This window comes from Mizuhopecten yessoensis, unplaced genomic scaffold, assembly GCF_002113885.1.
Source record: "Mizuhopecten yessoensis strain PY_sf001 unplaced genomic scaffold, ASM211388v2 scaffold716275, whole genome shotgun sequence".
NCBI classification, from domain to species: Eukaryota; Metazoa; Mollusca; class Bivalvia; order Pectinida; family Pectinidae; genus Mizuhopecten; species Mizuhopecten yessoensis.
Window position 1 is genome coordinate 130,912 of NW_018480035.1, and position 20,214 is coordinate 151,125.

The following is a 20,214-nucleotide window of genomic DNA, read 5'->3' on the forward strand; positions in this document are numbered from 1 at the left end:
AATAAAAATATAATCATGTCAATATTCAGCATCCGAAATAGATTGTTTGAATTCTCATTTTCATTTTTTTCTGCGTTCATAGGTTTTTATGATGATTTTTTCTTTTCAGATATACGTTTTTATCTAACATTATTGGTAAAGTGGTTGAAAATTATCTTATTAAAGACCGCTGGTAACTGAAAATATGACAAAATTGTGGGATTAAAATTCCACCAAAATTTCTTATCGTGCTGTGAATTTTTTACTTCATCGGAACCACAATTAAATGACTTCAGGATCTTTAGTATACAGACCTTTACAATCTAAAGTATAAACAGCGGATGATTACATACATGTATGCAACCGGAAGTGAAGTGGACAGAATTAAGAAGCATCTCAAAAAGCGACTGACGCTTACAACGGTGTCACAATCAATGAACCAATGAACCAATGTTGTTTGACCACCTGCTGCAGTACCGTAGACTATTCATAAAAGATGTATCTTAAACTCAGTTTTAGTGTAATCAGTTAAAAAATAATCAGTATTAAAATATAGGAATACAATTAGCTAGTTTCAATCTGAGCCGTATTTGTTTATGACCAATTCATCAAAATGTGTTATCATCTGTTATAAGTAACCACCCATATCATGGTTTCAGAAATACAGTTTCTAATTCAAATAGAGTTCGTGTATAACCCGGCCCAGTATAGTTAGTTGCAATCTAGAGTGCTCTAGTGATGATGAAAAAGCACAATAAAATATGTGTCTGTTACAATACAATTGCAAATTATACATGTAGTTGGAGCATAACATATATTTTTTGTTTTTGTTACGAAATCAAATTAGTAGAAGTCTCCAACTGTTGATAATGTGTATGATAAAAGTGTGCCTCCTGCTTCGTTTGATACGCACATCTAGCTTTCTGACCTAAATCTATGGTTACGTCCCTTTAATACCTGTCGTAGGTGAGCTTAAATCCTTGATCCATCTCTTACCTCTAGTAACCAATTATTGAAAAGCAGCAAATCAATGTCTCCGACACACATATACATCAAAAACACAGTACAGTACACAAATTATAAGCCTCATAATTAGCAAAATCATCAACGAACACGCAAATAAACCTGAACATTTTACTTCTGAGACAACAAAACTATTAAGTAAAAAGCTTCTCTCTAAAAAAGTTTTTTTTGTAATTTTCTGTCCAAAATTTCTTTCTACTTCTTTCATTTACCAGTCAACATCATATTTGATGATCTTCCTAGCATAATTTAACTATTTGTTGTGTGCATGTCCGTCTCAGGAGAATCAGGGACAGTATACGTCCCTGGGAGAATATACTTTTTGTTCTGGTCAAAAATTAAATCAAGTGCAGAATGTTAACGTTACCTCCCTTTCGCCCTCTCCAGAGTGTCCTTACTTTGTTTTATGAGATGGCGTTCCACTAGACAATGGATCTCACACAAAAAAAACCACGATTTAATAAATAGCTATACGTCCAAACATTATTAACCCTTTCACCCATATGTAACTTTAGTAGACTCTACCATGCATTTATAGGGATGATTCCATTATGGTCTGCGGTGGTGAAAGGGTTAAAGTTATCACACGAGAAAACCCATTTAAAGATCCCCGTGTCACTGTCCCGAAAAATATATTACTCTGAATTGGGTTTAAACTTGTTCCATCATGACATCAACTTTAATAAATCATTTCGGAAAAGGAACCCATACATTGAATTTGTGGAACTGATTTAGCCATTGGTCTCGGATCATAATATCAACTTAGGTACGAGATCAGCGACTGTTTACTGACTCAAATCCACTACAGTTATATCAAAAACTCTATTAAGGGGAGGTTATCATAAATTAGAAAAACCGTGGTAACATCATCTTATGTTCCTTTGACAGATGGACAAGGATCCTTAATATTCCATATTTTTATTGTTCGAGACAGCCCCCAACTTTGTTTTATAGATGGTCCCTACCAAAACTGGGTTTAAGTAATGCTTTAAATGTAATAATACTTATATGAAAGACAATGAAACATCCTCGTGACTTCGATGTACACAATAACCAGCACATGACAGTTCTCGACCGACATCCAAGCAAGTGATATCTAGCTGTTAGGAAACGAAGATGGGACATGTTTTATTAGCTCTTACAGCGATTGCTGTAATAACTCAATGCGTAACATCAGGTAAGAATATTCAGCTTTTTTCGACTGAAACACTCAAACAGTGAAAGTCGTATACCGACTACAAAATAAAATTGGCCACTATCAGGTCCTATAATATAGCTATAATTATATAAAGACCGATATAGCTATATTCACCTATAAATTATAGTTGTATTGAGCTATATTTTATCATATTTCAATTTTCATTAAATTAAAGCAAAGTCGCATAAAACAATTAGGTTTATATTGACTACAAAAAGTATTCATTTAGATGATTAACTTTATTTTCATTTTCCATAAATGTAAAATTTCCGATTTTTTACATCGTTATTTTTTAAAAAGAATACTTATATTTTATGTCTTTTGTTATCAACCTAATGCTAAAATCTTCTTTTAAAAGCGACTTTGTTTCGTTTTCCTTCAAAAAGAAAATCACATGAAAATAGCTCAAATACCTATTTTAGATAGGTCAATAGAGCTATTAAAGGTCTTTACAGCTACATAGCTCAATCGGCAGAGTGTACTGGACCTGATTATATATGAATGCCATAGACCGATTGTTGACGTCATAATTGTTACATTGGATACCTCTGACCCTTCCCGGGCGATGGCTGTTCTATTAATTGAACAAGCATACAAGATACATATATTATTTGACTAAATGCTGAATGATAATAAGTGTAATTGAATATTTTATGAGGTGAACAGATTCCAAAACTGGTAAATATAAGTATTGAACTGCTTTCATTTTCATAGGCAATATGAATTCCAACCGGATAAAGGCAAATCCAATATGATTATTGTCTTTGTCCAGTTGGCATTCATATTGCCTATGAATGAATGAATCACAGGAACCCAATTCACAGAACAAGATGCACCAGTTAAAATGTGCCGTACAGGTAATGCATCTAAAAATTAGTATTGTGAACAATGGGCAAAATTTATTGATGACCATGCATTCACATGGATCCTCATTTTCGTTTTCCAAAAAAAACCACCACTTTCACTTTACTTTTTAACTACAGGTGCTGCACACATTAATATGATGTGTATATATAATAAACACATCAAATCAGTGTTTCCAACCAAAAGTGTCTTGTGTTTAAGATCACTTTATATATTATATATAATAGTTGAATGCACAGCATAACCTGTTGTACTTTCACTTCCCTTCAAAAAACTAATTTTCTCTTTTAATTATTATTGAAAAAAAACCACAATGTGTAATTCATATGTAGTGGAACTGGACTCAGGGTCGATTGTTGCCAACCAGGTAGCTCAGTTGGTAGAGTGTCCGTCTGGAGTTCGGAGGGTCCTGGTTGGAACCCCGGTCTGGCCGTTCAATTTCTCTTTCTCCTGATACAGTGGTGCCTGTGACCAACCTTTGTTTCAAGCATTTGGTGTAAGCTTGGCAAGGGGATATGTATACCCGGACATGGGTTGTAAATAGTTGTGTCTTTGGGGGCGAAGACTTAGAAAAGGGATGGGAGGAATGAAGCGGAACTGGACTGGGTGGATTGTTGGTGACGAGGTAGCTTAATTGGTAGAATGTCTGTCTATATCCTGAGGGTCCTGGGTTCAAACCCTAGTTTTGCTGTGCATTTTTCTGTCCTTTTACACAAATAAGCCGAAAATTGAATGATGAACAAGAGTTTCAAAAATCATAAAATGTTAAAATACGAAAAAATATGTTTTCTAACCAAGGGTTGTTAGTATATATATATACAATAAATTGTAACGGGAAAGAAAAACATGGAACGGCCAGGCAAGGATTCTAACCCAGGTCTTTCCGAACTCTAGACAGATGCTTTAACCGATTGAGCTACATTGTACCTGGTAATTTATTGATTTGTTGCCATTTCAGTTGTTGTAAAATGCCTACCAAATTAATTTGCTGACTTGTCTGCAATTCTTAAATATGTCCACAGCATCCTATGAAAATGGCTGTGTCTACTGCAAGGGCAAGCACTGTCAGTACAAAGCCTCTGTGATGGCCGGTGACTGTACTGCCCTCGGCTCCTACAACGACACACTCCTGGAGACGGGCTGGGGCATACTGGACATTTCTGCTGGATACGGCAAGGTGAAGTTTACTGATCAGGAACTTATGTATGGTACCGGCTTCATGGAAGGAGTTCTGACAGCTAAGTGAGTGTGGGAAAATGTTTGAACAAAAATCCCTCAACACGATGGTATATTCTACTCCGAGTTAAGTTTTTTGATAAGTGGTGAAGTGTAGTGGGGGCAAAAATAATAAGAACACCTTCGATTAACCATTTTTAAAGATAACTTTATCTGAAATAAATAAATTGATATTTTACATTGTTATCAATATATATTATTAATACAATATTAGAATATTTTATCATAATGTGTTTTTATGAGTCCTGACACTCAATTTTGATATTGTTGGATGTTTTCCTTTTATAATTCAAGAAAAATGTTTATTTAATTACATTAATATTTGCACTGCAAGTTTCTCCTATAATAAGGATTACCAGAAGAAATTGCATTCATATAGCTATAAATGCAATTTGATCAGCGTCATGTTAAAGCTTCTCCCGCCTCGTATAACATGAGACATTTATTAGAAGCAAACATTTCGGTGACGTAAGGCTGTTCCATGAATCTCGTTTGCATTAATGACAACACAGACATTTCAATATCGAAAATATAAGGATTGAAATGTATTTTTTCAATGAATGCAAATCTGTAACATGCATATTAACATGAAGCCTGCTAGGGCTTTGTGGCTTTGTGGAATATGTATGTAACCAATTTGTGTTCATACCAGCATGAAATTGAAAAAAAGAGTCCATTCAATCCTTATTAGATTGCTATCTCTTAGTCAAAACGTACAGAACTTTTATCATTTTGTTTTCATTTACAATGTTTTGTAGGAGGATTTATGAACATTACCAGAATGCAAAGGATTATTTCCTCAGTAAAAAGTCAGGGGCATACATAACTAAACTACAGACGTTCCTATCGGACCAGGACGTGTGGCTGAGACAGATGGTAGAGAATAACCAAGCTGACCCAGTGTGGAGACACGTGGGCTTGGTGATCGACCAGTACGATGGACTCATAGATGGGTATAAATCGGTAGCCCCAGACAATCAGGTACAACTTGGATATAATCATAAATGTACACAAGTTATATCGTAAATACTAAATATCTAAAATTTTGTGAACATTTTAAAGTTAAAGCAGTTGCACTTTGAAACAAATCATTTGCAAGGATCTTAATTAAGAAAATAATACATGTAGTACTAGCATACCTCAATTTTTATGTATATCCTGGACTGAATATCAACTAGACTCAAAATGCCATACTCGAGATTGCTATGGTCTCTATTCGCAACTTTGAATGAAAATTTGTGTCTTGCAAGATGTGAGCAATGTTTGATAAGTTTATTGTGACCCCATCAACCAAAATTGTTTTCCCCCAAGGATGCACTGTACTAGCAATAACAATTATTTTAGACTCCTTTACCTATATCATACATACTATAAGTGCCTAAATCTCCTTTCTCTGTCTCTCTTTCTCCCCTACCTCCAACTCTTACCCTCCACCAACACCACCACCACACAAACATAATAATAATATATATTAACCCTTTCACCCCTAGGAAACTTTGGTAGAATCTACCATACATTGATCTGGATGATTCCATTATGGTCTACAGTGGTGAAAGGGTTAAGAGGTATATAGTCATACAAAATCTAAAATGCATATCAAGTTTTGAATACTACCAAGTCTCCTTTTCATAAAAAGGAAAACTGACTTGGCTAAGACAGGTCGTAGCGATTCTTCATTCATAAGAAAAATAAATTGTTCGTTATGATCTATAGAAATAAATGATTGATCTAACATACTTGGACATTCAAACAGAGGGACTCTTAAGATCGGAATATAAGTTACATTCACATAAAATTATTTACACTTACGCACACACTCAGCACACACGTACCATCACATAACGTATGAATTTCTGGAACAACCCTAGCTACTGGATATTTATTACATTATTTGAAAAAAAAAGGCCTTTGTTTATTCTCAGCCTTTTCTTGTAGAATAAAAAGATGTAAGAACTCTTAATGCTTTCTATGCAATGTACATTATTTTTGGTCTAAACATTATCTTTAACTGAATTATTGATCTGTTTCAGCAACTGGAAGTATTTGCCTTTCAAGTGTTAAACGGAGCTGGTGACCTTATTGACCTTCAGCACGCCCTTGACCCCAAAAGTATTCCTGACTGGAAAAAAATGTCACACAAGGAAGCCAAGCTTTACATTCAAAGACATGGCTTCTGTTCTGCTCTCATTAAGGTATTTTAGTGAGATTTTCTCCTTTAATAAAGAAATCTGCTATATTCTTATAGTTTTACTTATGATAGAAAATAATCTAGTGTTTAATTTGTATAAGACATTTGTAATTTTCTGTTTCTGGGTCATTGAGCAATAATGGATTTATCTAAAAGGTCAACTAGCTGTTTCCAAACAGAGTCTTATGAGAGGTAGGTATGTAGGATAGAGATATTCTACCCTCAGGTGCAGAATTGGTGTCAGAACCTTAAGCCTCGATTCTGACCCAAATTCTACCCCCTGAGGGTAGACTATCCATATCCTACATATCTACATAATGATTGACTATTTTCCTTATACCTTTTAACTCATTTACCCCTAGAATTTCATAATGAACTATTCCAACCTTTGAATTGGAAGAGTTCAAATGTGTCTTCAGGGGTGAATGCTTTAACCAAAGTTTCGATAAAACAGGACGTAGACAATGCAAATGCAACACTCAATATAGTAAAATTTCTAGATGGTGTGTACACAAACTGAGGCCATATTTGGGAATAGCAGTAAAAAGCACAGTACGCCATAGGTATACCTCAAATTTAATGGTTCATGCAAGACCTTCAAGGCAAGCTTGTACAACAATTCCTGTGTTCTTTAGGTGGTGTCACATGCCTACGTTAAGATTGCCACATCCAAGTAATGTTTTCTATTGTGACGTCATATTGTGGCACATTGTGACGTCATATTGTGACATCATATTGTGGCATATTGTGACGTCATATTGTGGCATATTGTGACGTCATAATAGAACAGGTCACTGAGTGCTCCCATGTGGGGTACGTATTGAGAGGTGGGAGAAATTTTAGCATTTACATTTTAACACTAAACTACTGAAATTTAATGTATTTCAAGGTAGTTTGAGCCTATGAGAATTACACATAATGCAAGGTGCTGGTGGATGAGGACATTTTTTTGTAATTAAAGGTGTTTTGAGCAAATGAGAACTTATACTTTTTTTCTTCCAGGTGTTGGGCGCCTATGAGAATGTGTTCATGTCCCACTCCAGCTGGTTTATGTATCAGTTCACCATGAGGATCTTCAAACACTGGGACATCAATGTACAAGACAGCGCCACAGCCGCTAGACAGATATCCTTCTCTAGCTACCCAGGTAACGACAATGACTGTAATTCAAAGCATTCCCTAACTTGTCAAAATGATAGAGATGTCATATTTCCTTGGTTTGATTATGTCATCTTATTATTCTTTTCTATCACGCTATGAAACCTTGGTTGTCATAATCTTTTGGGGTGGGGAAATGAGGAAATCAAACTGTTACCCATGACATCACTGTCTCCCTCATGACATCACTGTCAATGACATCACTGTCTCCCTCATGACATCACTGTCTCCCTCACGACATCACTGTCTCCCTCACCACATCACTGTCTCCCTCACCACATCACTGTCTCCCTCACCACATCACTGTCTCCCTCACCACATCACTGTCTCCCTCACCACATCACTGTCTCCCTCACCACATCACTGTCTCCCTCACCACATCACTGTCTCCCTCACCACATCACTGTCTCCCTCACCACATCACTGTCTCCCTCACCACATCACTGTCTCCCTCACCACATCACTGTCTCCCTCACCACATCACTGTCTCCCTCACCACATCACTGTCTCCCTCACCACATCACTGTCTCCCTCACCACATCACTGTCTCCCTCACCACATCACTGTCTCCCTCACCACATCACTGTCTCCCTCACCACATCACTGTCTCCCTCACCACATCACTGTCTCCTTCATGACATCACTGTCTCCCTCACAACATCACTGTCTCCCTCACAACATCACTGTCTCCCTCATGACATCACTATATCCCTCCTGACATTACTGTCACCACTCCTGATGTCACTGTCTCCCTCCTGATATATTACTGTCTTCCTCCTTATAATACTGTCTTCCTCATGCCATTTCTGTCACCACCCCTGACATCACTGTCAACCTCATAGCAACACTGTAATCCTCCTGATGTCATTGTCTCCCTCCTGATGTCACTGTCTCCCTCCTGATGTCACTGTCTCCCTCCTGACATATCTCTCCCACATGACATCATTTCCTCCTGACATCCCTGTCATCCTAATGACAACACTGTAATCCTCCTGATGTCACTGTCTCCCTCCTGATGTCACTGTCTCCCTCCTGACATATCTCTCCCACATGACATATCACTGTTTCCTCCTAACATCCCTGTCATCCTAGTGATAACACTGTAATACTCCTGACATCACTGCAACCCTCAGGACATCACCATCTTCCTTATGACGTCACTGTTTCCCTCATGACTAACAGAATCTTCCCCTTCCTTGAGGGTGTGACAGAGAAATCTCCAACATGAGAGGTGGTGTTCTTGATTGTCTCACCCGAGGCTTTGCAGAAGGTTAGAGATCTCTCTGTCATACACTCAAAGTAAGAGATGATTGTTTCTCCCACCCTGTTTCACTCATAAATCCGCCGACAACCGGTGATTGCATGAAATATAACCGGTGATTGCATGAAATATAAGCGGTGATTGCATGTTTTTCAAGAAAATCCAGAGTTGTCTCCATGGTTTCTACTGTTGATGTGACATCAATGCATTGATGGCGTGAAGCCATTCTGCACGAGGCTATTTACCCCTCGGGAGTGACAAGCTGATCTTTTCTGGCTTAAAAGGGAGACACACCTTTGAAGGGTGGGATAAATCACTGTCTCCCTCATGACATCATTGTAACCCTCCTGACATGATTGTCTCCCTTATGACATCACTGTAACCCTCCTTACATGATTGTCTCCCTAATGACATCACTGACTTTCTCATGACATCATTGTATCTCTCATGACATCTCTGTGACCCTCCTGACATGACTGTCTCCCATATGACATCACTATAACCCTCCTGACATGATTGTCTCCCATATGACATCACTGTAACCCTCCTGACATGATTGTCTCCCTTATGACATCACTGTTTCCCTCCTGACATGATTGTCTCCCTTATGACATCACTGTGACCCTCCTGACATGATTGTCTCCCTTATGACATCGTTGTAACCCTCCTGACATGGTTGTTTCCCTAATGACATCCCTGTCACACTCCTGACATGATTGTCTCCCTTATGACATCGCTGTCACACTCCTGACATGATTGTCTCCCTTATGACATCACTGTAACCCTCCTGACATGATTGTCTCCCTTATGACATTACTGTCACCCTCTTGACATGATTGTCTCCCTTATGACAACGCTGTAACCCTCCTGACATGATTGTCTCCCTTATGACATTGCTGTGACCCTCCTGACATGATTGTCTCCCTTATGACATCGCTGTACCCCTCCTGACATTATTGTCTCCCTTATGCCATCGCTGTAACCCTCCTGACATGATTGTCTCCCTTATGACATCGCTGTAACCCTCCTGACATGATTGTCTTCCCTATGACATCGCTGTGAGTCTCCTGACATGATTGTCTCCCTTATGACATCGCTGTGAGTCTCCTGACATCATTGTATCTCTCATGACATCACTGTAACCCTCCTGACATGATTGTCACCCTTATGACATCACTGACTTTCTCATGACATCATTGTATCCCTCATGACATCGCTGTGACTCCAATGTCACCACTCCAGATGTCACTGTTTACTCCTGACATGATTGTCTTTCTTATGACATCACTGACTTTCTCTTGACATCATTATATCCCTCATGACATCGCTGTGACTCCAATGTTACCACTCAAGATGTCACTGTTTACTCCTGACATCTCCGTAACCCTCATGACATCATCTTTAAACAACAGATCCCTTGTATATGAAAATGAATAGAATTATTTTCACAGACAGAATTAACTTTGTGTAAATGACCGGCAGGTTTCCTGGAGTCGCTGGATGATTTTTATTTGCTGGGAAGTAAGATGGTTTTACTACAGACAACCAACAACGTGTTCAACGCCTCGCTGTACCAGACGGTGCAGCCCAAGTCTCTGTTGGCATGGCAACGTGTCAGAGTAGCTAGTATGATGGCTCACACTGGTAGGGAATGGGCAGACATCTTCTCCAAGTACAACTCAGGTGAGACATACTTTTACATAGTGTGAATCACTGTACCTGTAGGTTTTATGTGTAAATACATGTACTTGAATTTGTAGCTCAGAGGATGCTATTTCAATATTGATAGTAAATTTCTATGGGAAATATCATTGGCAGAGGATTTATACTTGCTCTTGGAGGAATTAACACAAAAATTGATAACTTACAAAAACAAAGTGAGTTATGATGTTATTAACATGACTCATTTCCAGTATTTTAAAACTAAGATGTTTCATGTTATTTTGTTTGTTTTTTGTTTTTTTGTAACGACCCAAAAATTCTCCCCTCCTTGAATCCTAATTTCTCCCAAATCAAAACTTTCATATTCAACATTTGTCATGTCTTGTCATGTTCTGATGAATTTTAGAAGAATTTGTTGTTAAATTGATCACACTAATAATAAAGTCTTATTGCAAAAAAATGAAAAGCGATATAAGGGGTAAAAAATTGAAGTAAGATCAACCAAAAATAATTTTACTACCATGTAATTATATATAATTCTATTATGATAATTGGTAAGGATTTGCATTTTAACATTGAAACTAGAAAATGTCTGTAAGACATAAATGCCCCCGCTCATTGATGGGACGGGACGGGACAGGACGGGACGGAACGGACATGGGCAACACTATATGCCCCCCCCCCCCCATTTTATGGCGGAGGCATACAAATATTTACAGGGAGACTTCTATAACCCTTAAAAATAATCCAGAAAAAGGATACATGTACAATTTGGTTTCTTTTTCTAAAATATAAAATATCCTCTGAAATGGGTGTCATTCCATAGGGGCTTGTATACTGTCTAAAGGAGTAAGTGCTACAACCAGTAAATATTGTTTATCTGTGCTGTTACAGGGACTTACAACAATCAGTATATGATAGTCGACCTGAAGCAGATAGAACTGGGTAAGACCATCAATGACAATGCCCTGTGGGTCGTAGAACAGATCCCGACAAGAGTGACGTCAGGTGACCAGACACCAATCCTTAGAACAGGTGAGCTCACTATTTGTTTTACAGTGGAACCATATTTGTACGGACATTTTGTAACTTGAATAAAATTGAATCTTTAATTATAATTTAAATATATACAAAAAGGAAGTTTTCTACACACCATACTTGATCAAATTAATACTCGGGGACTTGTTGAAATTCCCTCCCCTTTTTTACGCTGCTATGAGTATCATTGGCATTTGTCTAACCCTGAAAAACATCTAAAAATGGCTATTGTGCAATGTTCCAAATTGTTTGTTAGAAGCATTTGGATATTATACAATGTTCTAAATACTTTGCTGAATTAAGTGTTTTGGCAATGGTCCAAATGCTTTGCTGAATTTTGTCCCTTGACTGTTGTTTCAAACGATTGTTGATTTCAGGATATTGGCCTTCTTACAATGTTCCATTTTACGAAGACATCTACAACATGAGCGGTTACCCCGACTTTGTGGCCCAGCATGGGACAGACAACTCCTATCAGCTGGCTCCTCGGGCCAAAATCTTCCGGAGAGACGAAGGCAAAGTGCTGGACCTACAGAGCATGAAACACATCATGAGATACAATGGTAAGCAGCGGTTTAAATATCTCACAAATTTGCAGTAATCTTTGTCCCGATAAAAATTAATGCATTATCTGTCTGTTAACTCATTAACCCCTGAAGACACATTTGAACTGTTCCAATTTCAAGGTTGGAATAGTTCATTATGAAATTTCAGGGGTGAATGAGTGAATAGGATGCTTAACCCTTTAAGCTAGATTGTCAATAAAGTAGTACAATGTATTGATTTCTTCAAAATATGTTCATAGGCTTAATTTTTATCATTTTATCAATGTGACCATTATTTCAATCAAGGTAAGTTTGCTTGTGCCATAAAAAAAAGGCAAGATACATAGGTCATTGTTTAACATATATGTAAAGTATGGGTAATTTTGAAAATCTTCTTCTTAAGAACTGCTAAGATTGATTGCTTCATCTTAAGAGGCTGAATTTGCATGTTGTTGTGTTTAGTTTCAAATCAGTAATAATGATAGTAAATGGTAAGAATGTTACATTTTTAATTTGGTAAGAGATTTTACTACTATTTTTGCATAATGCTGAAAAAACTCATAAATTCTGTCATTTTCTACAGTATTTTCACCTTTGCTTCACAACTGTTTTCAGATTACCAACACGACTCTTACTCTGAGGGAGACGCTTGTAATGCTATATGTTGCCGTGGCGACCTGAAAAACGAATCGTCTTCAGCATCTGGTTGCTATGATACAAAGGTCAGTTCCTGCCTCTCACAGCTTTGCTCTCATTCTTGACCCTTGTTCTCAACTTATTGCTTTAAATGAAATAGCAAATTGGTATATACAGTGTAAACTGCCGAAAGTGACCCCTGGAAAATCTGGAAATATATATCAATAAGGATTGAATGATATTTAGTATAAGTATCTAACCAGGTTTTTGAAAATAAATGTAGAAATTTGAATAATGATCATTTTCCTTTTATCCCAGGGCATACCTATTTGTTTTAGTTTTGATGATTAAAAAACATGGTTTGAAATGACGTTGAGGAATTGTGATGCCTTTAGTTAGCTTTGTCCCAGTGAATTTTACATTTGTTACTGGTTTAACTTGATGCTTTTTCCCTCTTACACTATCCTACACAGGGCACCCTATATTTTTTTAATATTTCAAAAATCATAAAATAATGTGAACTTGAAACTCTTGTTTTCCTCATAAAGAAGCCACCAAGCTGTAAAAAATAAAAGCAGCAGCATTTCCAAGAGTTCACGGTATTTATATACTGGGATGTAAATTAATTCACCATCTTTACATATTGGTTTTTCCTTTCTCTAGGTTTCAGACTACCACATGGCGCAGAATTTTGTAGCAGACATCGTCAATGGGCCAACACTCGGAACAGGATTACCTCCCTTTCAGTGGACAAACCAATTCAAGGACTCCCATGTGGGGCTACCATTGGTGTACAGTTTTGACTTTTTACGTACTTCTCCTCGTTGGAGGGCCCCCTTTGTTTGACCTCCAAGCATGTCCTCATCGGAGGAATAGGTTGATTGTCAAGATGCCTTTTTCATCAAGGATTTATGCTACCTTACTGCATCTCCTTGCCAAAAGAGTTCCTCACCAAACAAAAATTATTATAAATATATTTAATCAATACATTGATGACATTTTTGAAAGATACATTGGAAAATATGTAATGATAACCCTGAAGTATTTCTGAAACTTTAAGTAGTTTGTAAATTTTGAAAAATAAGGGGAGATAGTTTGTAAATTGCAGGACTATAATGTGTAAGGTACAATGTAGCATACATCTTTCAGGTATGAAGTAAAATGTGATGTACTTTCATTTTGTAATCCAATATTTGGCAAAGATAATTTCTTTGACTTTTTCATGTTTGATATTACTTGATGTATTAAGGTTAAAGATACCAACATGTTAATCTATATTATCACCACTGTCATTATTGTGGAATATCTGCTTAAGTCCTTTTCAAAAGATATATTCCATGGAGTTTACTATGCATTTTACAGAATCATAGTTATTTGAATGTTCGAAAATAAAAATGCAATGTTAATATAAAAATTAGAAAAAGATCACAGAAAAACTGCAGTTGAACAAGGAATCTTTACTGTTGTTGCTGTCCAGGAATTACACATATATAAAAGTACAGCACCAAAATAAGTGTCCAATTTACGGGTCGCAAAGCCTATTTAAAAAGAAGGAACAAAGAAAGAAATATAACTTGACAGGGAAGTTACTTTTAAGCCAGAAAACAAACTCCTTTGGGTTGCTTCATCTTCTATTCCGTCTTTTCGTATTGCAGAGTTATCTGCTCTTGTGAGCAGATATTGATTGTTACGTAATTAGTTTGTGAGAGTATTGCATCAATTTTTGAGAAAACGACGTAATTTTCTCACACAAACCAATGACGTAACAATCAATACCTGCTTACAAGAGAAGATAACTCTGCAATATGCAAAGACCGAATATTGAACGAAGAATGCTCCTCGTCGGTAAAGCTCCAAGTGGAACTCTCCTTTGTGACATTAGCTGATGAAATGGTACTGTTAACCTTAACTGTATGTTGGTTTCTCTATAAATATTTAAAATTCAATATAGACGTACCTTGTATTGTAACTGTGCGTTACATTTCCAATCCAGTCGTCCCGTCCATTGATGCATTTTGTGAAGGATGTCCAATTCAGGTTTAAAACCAGTACAGTCCAACATATTTTTTTTGTCATTGCATAATAATGTACTAGAGGACAGGTTGCTAAGCAGTACTGAGTCATAATGTTTGATGACTTAAGTTCATTGTTTAAAATATTGGATTTGTGATTTATATAATAGATGATGATTGATCTGAACTAATGTGATTACCGGTGACCAGGCAGATTTCTGCTCAAATTTTGCGGCTTTGCATTCGAATCCTTACCTGACCTCTTGTAGCTTTTGTGTTCTGTGAAATACCTGTACTGTGACCATTGCATTTAAATTTTTCGTGGACGAGTTCTAGCTTTATAGCTGTATCCTCATAAAGAATGAGCTTCATACTATAAAACAGTTTTGTATATTGTTGAAAGTGGTTCAAGATCTTTTATTTTAACTAACTGGATGGTCCAGCAAGCTGTGGTGGAATATACAGAATACAAACTAAACATTTTTGACCCGTGTGACCTTAAAAGTGGGTTAAGGTCATTTATATGAATAAGATTGAGGACGTTTTATCTTGAAAAAAGTATGTGGGAGTTTCATCTTTATTCTATGGACTTTTGTTATCACTAAATATTTGCATTTCCACTGCACAGAGCCTAGATGTTTCTACCGGGCCCAATGTCTGTTATTTCCGTATAACATACATTGGGCCATTGTGACGTCGCTACGCTTATGACGTCATAACTGTAACGTTGGAGATTGCGCTGTTCCGCTGTCAACTGGTTGCTGTTCTCTGTATGGATTTACCCTGACGTTGAAACATGTTCAGTTCAATATTGTGTTTTTATTTCTGCGTGAACTGTAAGTTGATTAGCATAAAATGTAAATGTAAATGTAACATACATTGGCTTACCTACATATTTAACATTGTGCGCTAGCGCACACCATTCAATATGTAGGTAGGCCAATCTATGTTACACACCAATGCATGTCAAAAATATGACAACCAATCCTTCAGTGAAGTGCAGATGTGAAAGAATTTGCCTGGGTAACAAAATATCTGTATAGGGATATATTGTTTATTAAAAAAAACAGATTCTGAAGTGGTTATTTTGAGGATTTAAACATTTTAACATCATGTGTTTACCGATTATGTGTATTTTTTAATGGAGTCTATCAATTGAGTCTTTAATGAGACTATACAGAGGATGTAATATTGAAGCAGAACTGTGATTATGGGGAAACATTCTTATGAGATTTTATATGTATAATTTTTTCAGATTAATAAAATATTTATATGTGGACTTTCAAATGAGTGTTTGTGTTTTCAATGTTTTTTGCCTAATTGCTATTCCGTCTTTGCGTATTGCAGAGTTATCTTCTCTTAGGAGCAGGTATTGATTGTTACGTCACTTGTTTGAGAGAGTAACGTCATCAATTTGTGAGAAAACGACGTAATTTTCTCGCACAAACCAATGACGTAACAATCAATACCTGCTCCCAAGAGAAGATAACTCTTCAATACGCAAAGACGGAATAATATCTGAGTATATCTTATAAGGTATGTGAAGCATACAACTGTATAAGAAACCCCGGAAGACCTCAGAAATCTGTTGCCATACGGATGATCATGAGAAAATTCTACCATGGAACGAAAACATTCCTTACATTTCCTTTCAATGTAAGTTAAACATTTTTATGATTTACTATACAGTATATTTCCATTTCATATGAGATTTATGACGAGTCTAAGAATTTTTCAATTTAGCGAGCTAAAATGAAAAATTCGTGACGAGTTTCTTTAATTCCATAAATTTCATAAATTTCATATGAAATGAAAACGAGTGTAAGATCATTTTTATCACATAATCAAGATTTGTGGCATTTATTTGTGTAAAACGACAATCTTAATGCAACCCTGAAATGTAAAAAAATGCCATTTTGACTCCAATGCGGAAGTCTATGACGTCATGTACTTATCCATAGGCGTGACGTCACAATTGAAACTTTCAACCAATCACAGGGCTGATAGGTCATATTACATGGGTTTAATATGCAAAAAAAAATATGGCATGGGTACATTCACTGGATAACACAGTACATTATGTGATAATTGTTGTATATGTATTTTTATATCTAAAAGTATGCACAGAACCAGGAGTAACAGTGTTCCTAGACCCATAGACAGACAATCACCATAAAAAACACTAGATCTATGGGAATAATTTACTTCATAGACCCAGTTGTTTATGAAGTTATTCCCTGTGATGATTCCATGATATATATAGTAGGAGGGCAAAAAGTATTCTGTCAAATTCTTTATCAATATAAAATATATATTTGCTTAATTTCATGATATAAGCACTAAATGTGTAAGTAAAATTGTCTTGTTTATGGTGTAGTTTATGAAATTACAGTATTCTGTAAGAAATTAATATTAAGTAGACCGTTGTCTATGGTTTGTAAATTCTGAGTTCTAAGACTGGAGTAATAATGATATGCATACTAATAATAATATACAACATTTATATAGCGCCCTATTTAATTTGTAAAATTACTCTAAAGCCTTTTACAACATACGGATAATAGTAATAGCTATAATTGTGGAACAAAAATACAAAGGCTTACAATCACTTTTATACATTTAAGCAAGCAATGTGCACATAATTGAACAAATAAAGGGTGGTATTTACATGACGTCATTGCAGAGACCCTAAAATGCAGACGAGAAGAGGTGAGTTTTGATGTCCCTCTTGAATTCGGCCAGGATATTTGACTTTCTAATAGCAGATGGTAAGCTATTCCACAACGTGGCCGAAACCCTCCCAAAGCACCGGTTTCCATAGGTCACAGTACGAGAGTTTTGGGACACACAACAATGACTCCGACCGCAGTGATCGTGACGGCTGATACAGGGTAACAAGCTGCATAAGGTAGTCAAACTTTACTGGCCGATACGTATACGTATACTCGTGTCTTCCCACTGCAATATCTAGTGATTTAGTGGACGACAGCTCCTTAAAGATATACACGTATTACTAGTCCGCGATTGGATAACTGTGATAGCCAAAACATGACCAAAGCACAGCCATGACAACGCAAGGTGCATATATGCATGTGTCTTTGTAAATCTAAGGGGAGTTGCCATAATATCGTCAAAAGCAAACGTGTGTCCCGTTGATAAAAAGGACATAACAAATTTACACTCATCACATGATATGTGTCCTTTTAGACTCTTTTTATAATGTCTCATGATTGCGAGAAACGGCGGATGGACAGTTACACGAATAACGTATGCAGGAGGTAAAACAAAATGAAACACTTTGGTATCAAAATCTACAGATGTCCCTAACTCTATGAAACCGATTTAAGGACGTGACACTGCAAATGCAATTATCTCTGAATGTCAACATTTTAATTTCCCAGTAAGGCAATTTGTATGTTGACTTTGACTATATATTTCATATTTTGATTTTCTAATATTTGGCACGAAACATTACAATTTATGAAGTTCCCGTATCTCCCATCAACCTTTAAAAAACATTTTCTACCGTACGTATGCAAACAACGAAAAAGATGAAAGTCAAAATCAACATTTTGTAAACCAAATCAATCAAAATCTGCTCAATTCTGAACAACTTGGTCACCAAAGTCGGTTCCGATGCAGCATTATGGTGTAAATCAGCGATCATTGAAAAGAACAATTTTGGGTTTGTTAAGAATCTACAATTAAAATGAATAACCAAACAAACTTTGAACTTGAAGGAACCCGAATTGAGGAAGTTGACGGGGTCTCCTTGTGTAGAAGGCATTGCACAAGAAGTAGAATTAATTTGAAAATGCTAAGAGTGGGGCAAGCCTTCTGAAGTTGGGAACATCTTAAAGCTATCTTTTTATACCTCTATGACTTTTGCCGAGTCCTACTACTCGCACATTCAATGAGAATAAAATATTCGCGATTTGTTGTTATTATGATTTATCAGTAATGTTTTACTGCCGAACAAGACCGTATTGTTAAAAAGGTGATTGACTCAACCCTTTCACCACTGTAGACCATAATCGACTCATCCAGATCAATACATGGTAGGGTCTACTAAAGTTACATAGGGGTGAAAGGGTTAATCAACAATTAGCGCAAATTTTCTTTTGATTGTATCTTGAAATGCAATTACTTAATTAGTTTAAACCTTATTTTTATCATCGGTATAATATTACAGTAATGCAAACACGATACATACATGTAGGATTCGAAAACAAGTACAAAGTACCTATGTAAATCCGTCCCCTTAAGCATAGGTTTGTAATATATTTACCTTGTGCGCAGTGTTGTGTCGTATCGCATATACAAAAAAAACATATTTGTACTCCACTGTTCAAATTATACCTTATTTGACGAATTATCTCGTTAGAGTCATGAATGTTTTGTGCCATTCTTGGTTATTTTTAGTAACAGGTAAGCATTGGTTTTAGGTGAAGCTGCATTTGCTCACTCCTTGATGATGTACGTTATATACAAAAAGTGTAAGTCCATATATATTTTATTGCGAGTCAATATAAATGAAACGGTGAACGCTTACTTATAAATACCACTTGGAATCGAATCCCAGACTGATGGCGTCAACCAAACCACTATTCATTATGTCGGCTAAGACTGTAACTCTATTCGTCGGTGTCCTAACCAGCATGCTGCACTTTCCGCAGACTCTCCAAATCGTCTGATAACTGTTGCCTTGGCTCTCCCAGTCAGTCCCTTTGACTTCAGTCTCCCATATACCGACTGGCAGGGACACGTCTATAACTAACATCCAATGGAAAGAGCTATATCGTTCACCCTCTGCTCGCGCTTCTTTCTTCCTCTCGTGGGCTTTCTTAATTGCAATCTTCCTTTCATTGGACGGTGAGCTCTATGGCGATTGGGTGCCAGGTTTGCTCTGATTATCTTTCCATATCAGGCATTGCTTCTTCAATGTTTGGAAGCATATAAGCTTCCTGTTCAGGTCTACTTTCTCCTGAGTTTGTGACCGATCCAAAATGGACGTAAGGTACATCAAAGCTTTACTTGGACTTTCTCTAATGATGTCTGCTCGCACCCACAAGGCGTTTTCGTGTCTCCACCTGTACCCACCTTGCCTGAATGCTTCAATGCATCTCGAAAAGATGTGTAGCACAGTCTGAAGCAGGTGCAGCAGGGATCTTCCGTCAGAACCGGTAACGTGTCGTATACAAACGGTTCCACCTGGTCTATGGTCCCTACTTGATGAGATCCATTTCATTCTTTTCCTCCTCAACCCCATCTGATTTCTTTCTAAAATTGTTTTTCCTGTTTTTCTTGTTTGTCTTTTACTGCTGAAATGGGGAAAGCCATTTCATTATCTACCGACTATGGTATTCCCGCTGAAATCAACCCCCTAAACCCCAGCATACTCAATGCTTCTCTCA

At 36.8% G+C, this 20,214-nt stretch overlaps 1 protein-coding gene across 2 annotated transcripts; it reads left to right on the plus strand.

The window, feature by feature from the left end:
* The first annotated feature begins 2,025 nt into the window (after window positions 1–2,025).
* LOC110442520 (phospholipase B-like 1) lies at window positions 2,026–16,078 on the plus strand. 2 transcript variants are annotated; one of them, XM_021486166.1, is made up of 10 exons: window positions 2,026–2,179; window positions 4,087–4,306; window positions 5,059–5,281; window positions 6,331–6,492; window positions 7,491–7,635; window positions 10,390–10,590; window positions 11,464–11,604; window positions 11,985–12,170; window positions 12,768–12,874; window positions 13,452–16,078. In XM_021486166.1, the coding sequence occupies exons 1-10, from the start codon at window positions 2,119–2,121 to the stop codon at window positions 13,632–13,634; spliced, it is 1,629 nt and encodes a 542-aa protein (XP_021341841.1). In that variant the 5' UTR covers window positions 2,026–2,118; the 3' UTR covers window positions 13,635–16,078. The 2 variants fall into 2 exon arrangements, with proteins under 2 accessions (XP_021341841.1, XP_021341842.1); XM_021486167.1 differs by having other exon boundaries at window positions 5,104–5,281.
* Window positions 16,079–20,214: the final 4,136 nt, after the last annotated feature.

Excerpts from the sequence above, each read along its gene's own strand:
- LOC110442520 (XM_021486166.1), top strand. The coding sequence starts at position 2,119 with ATGGGACATGTTTTATTAGCTCTTACAGCGATTGCTGTAATAACTCAA. Across the intron at positions 6,493-7,490 it reads TCTGTTCTGCTCTCATTAAG|GTGTTGGGCGCCTATGAGAA; the intron begins GTATTTTAGTGA and ends TTTTTCTTCCAG. Across the intron at positions 11,605-11,984 it reads GACACCAATCCTTAGAACAG|GATATTGGCCTTCTTACAAT; the intron begins GTGAGCTCACTA and ends TGTTGATTTCAG.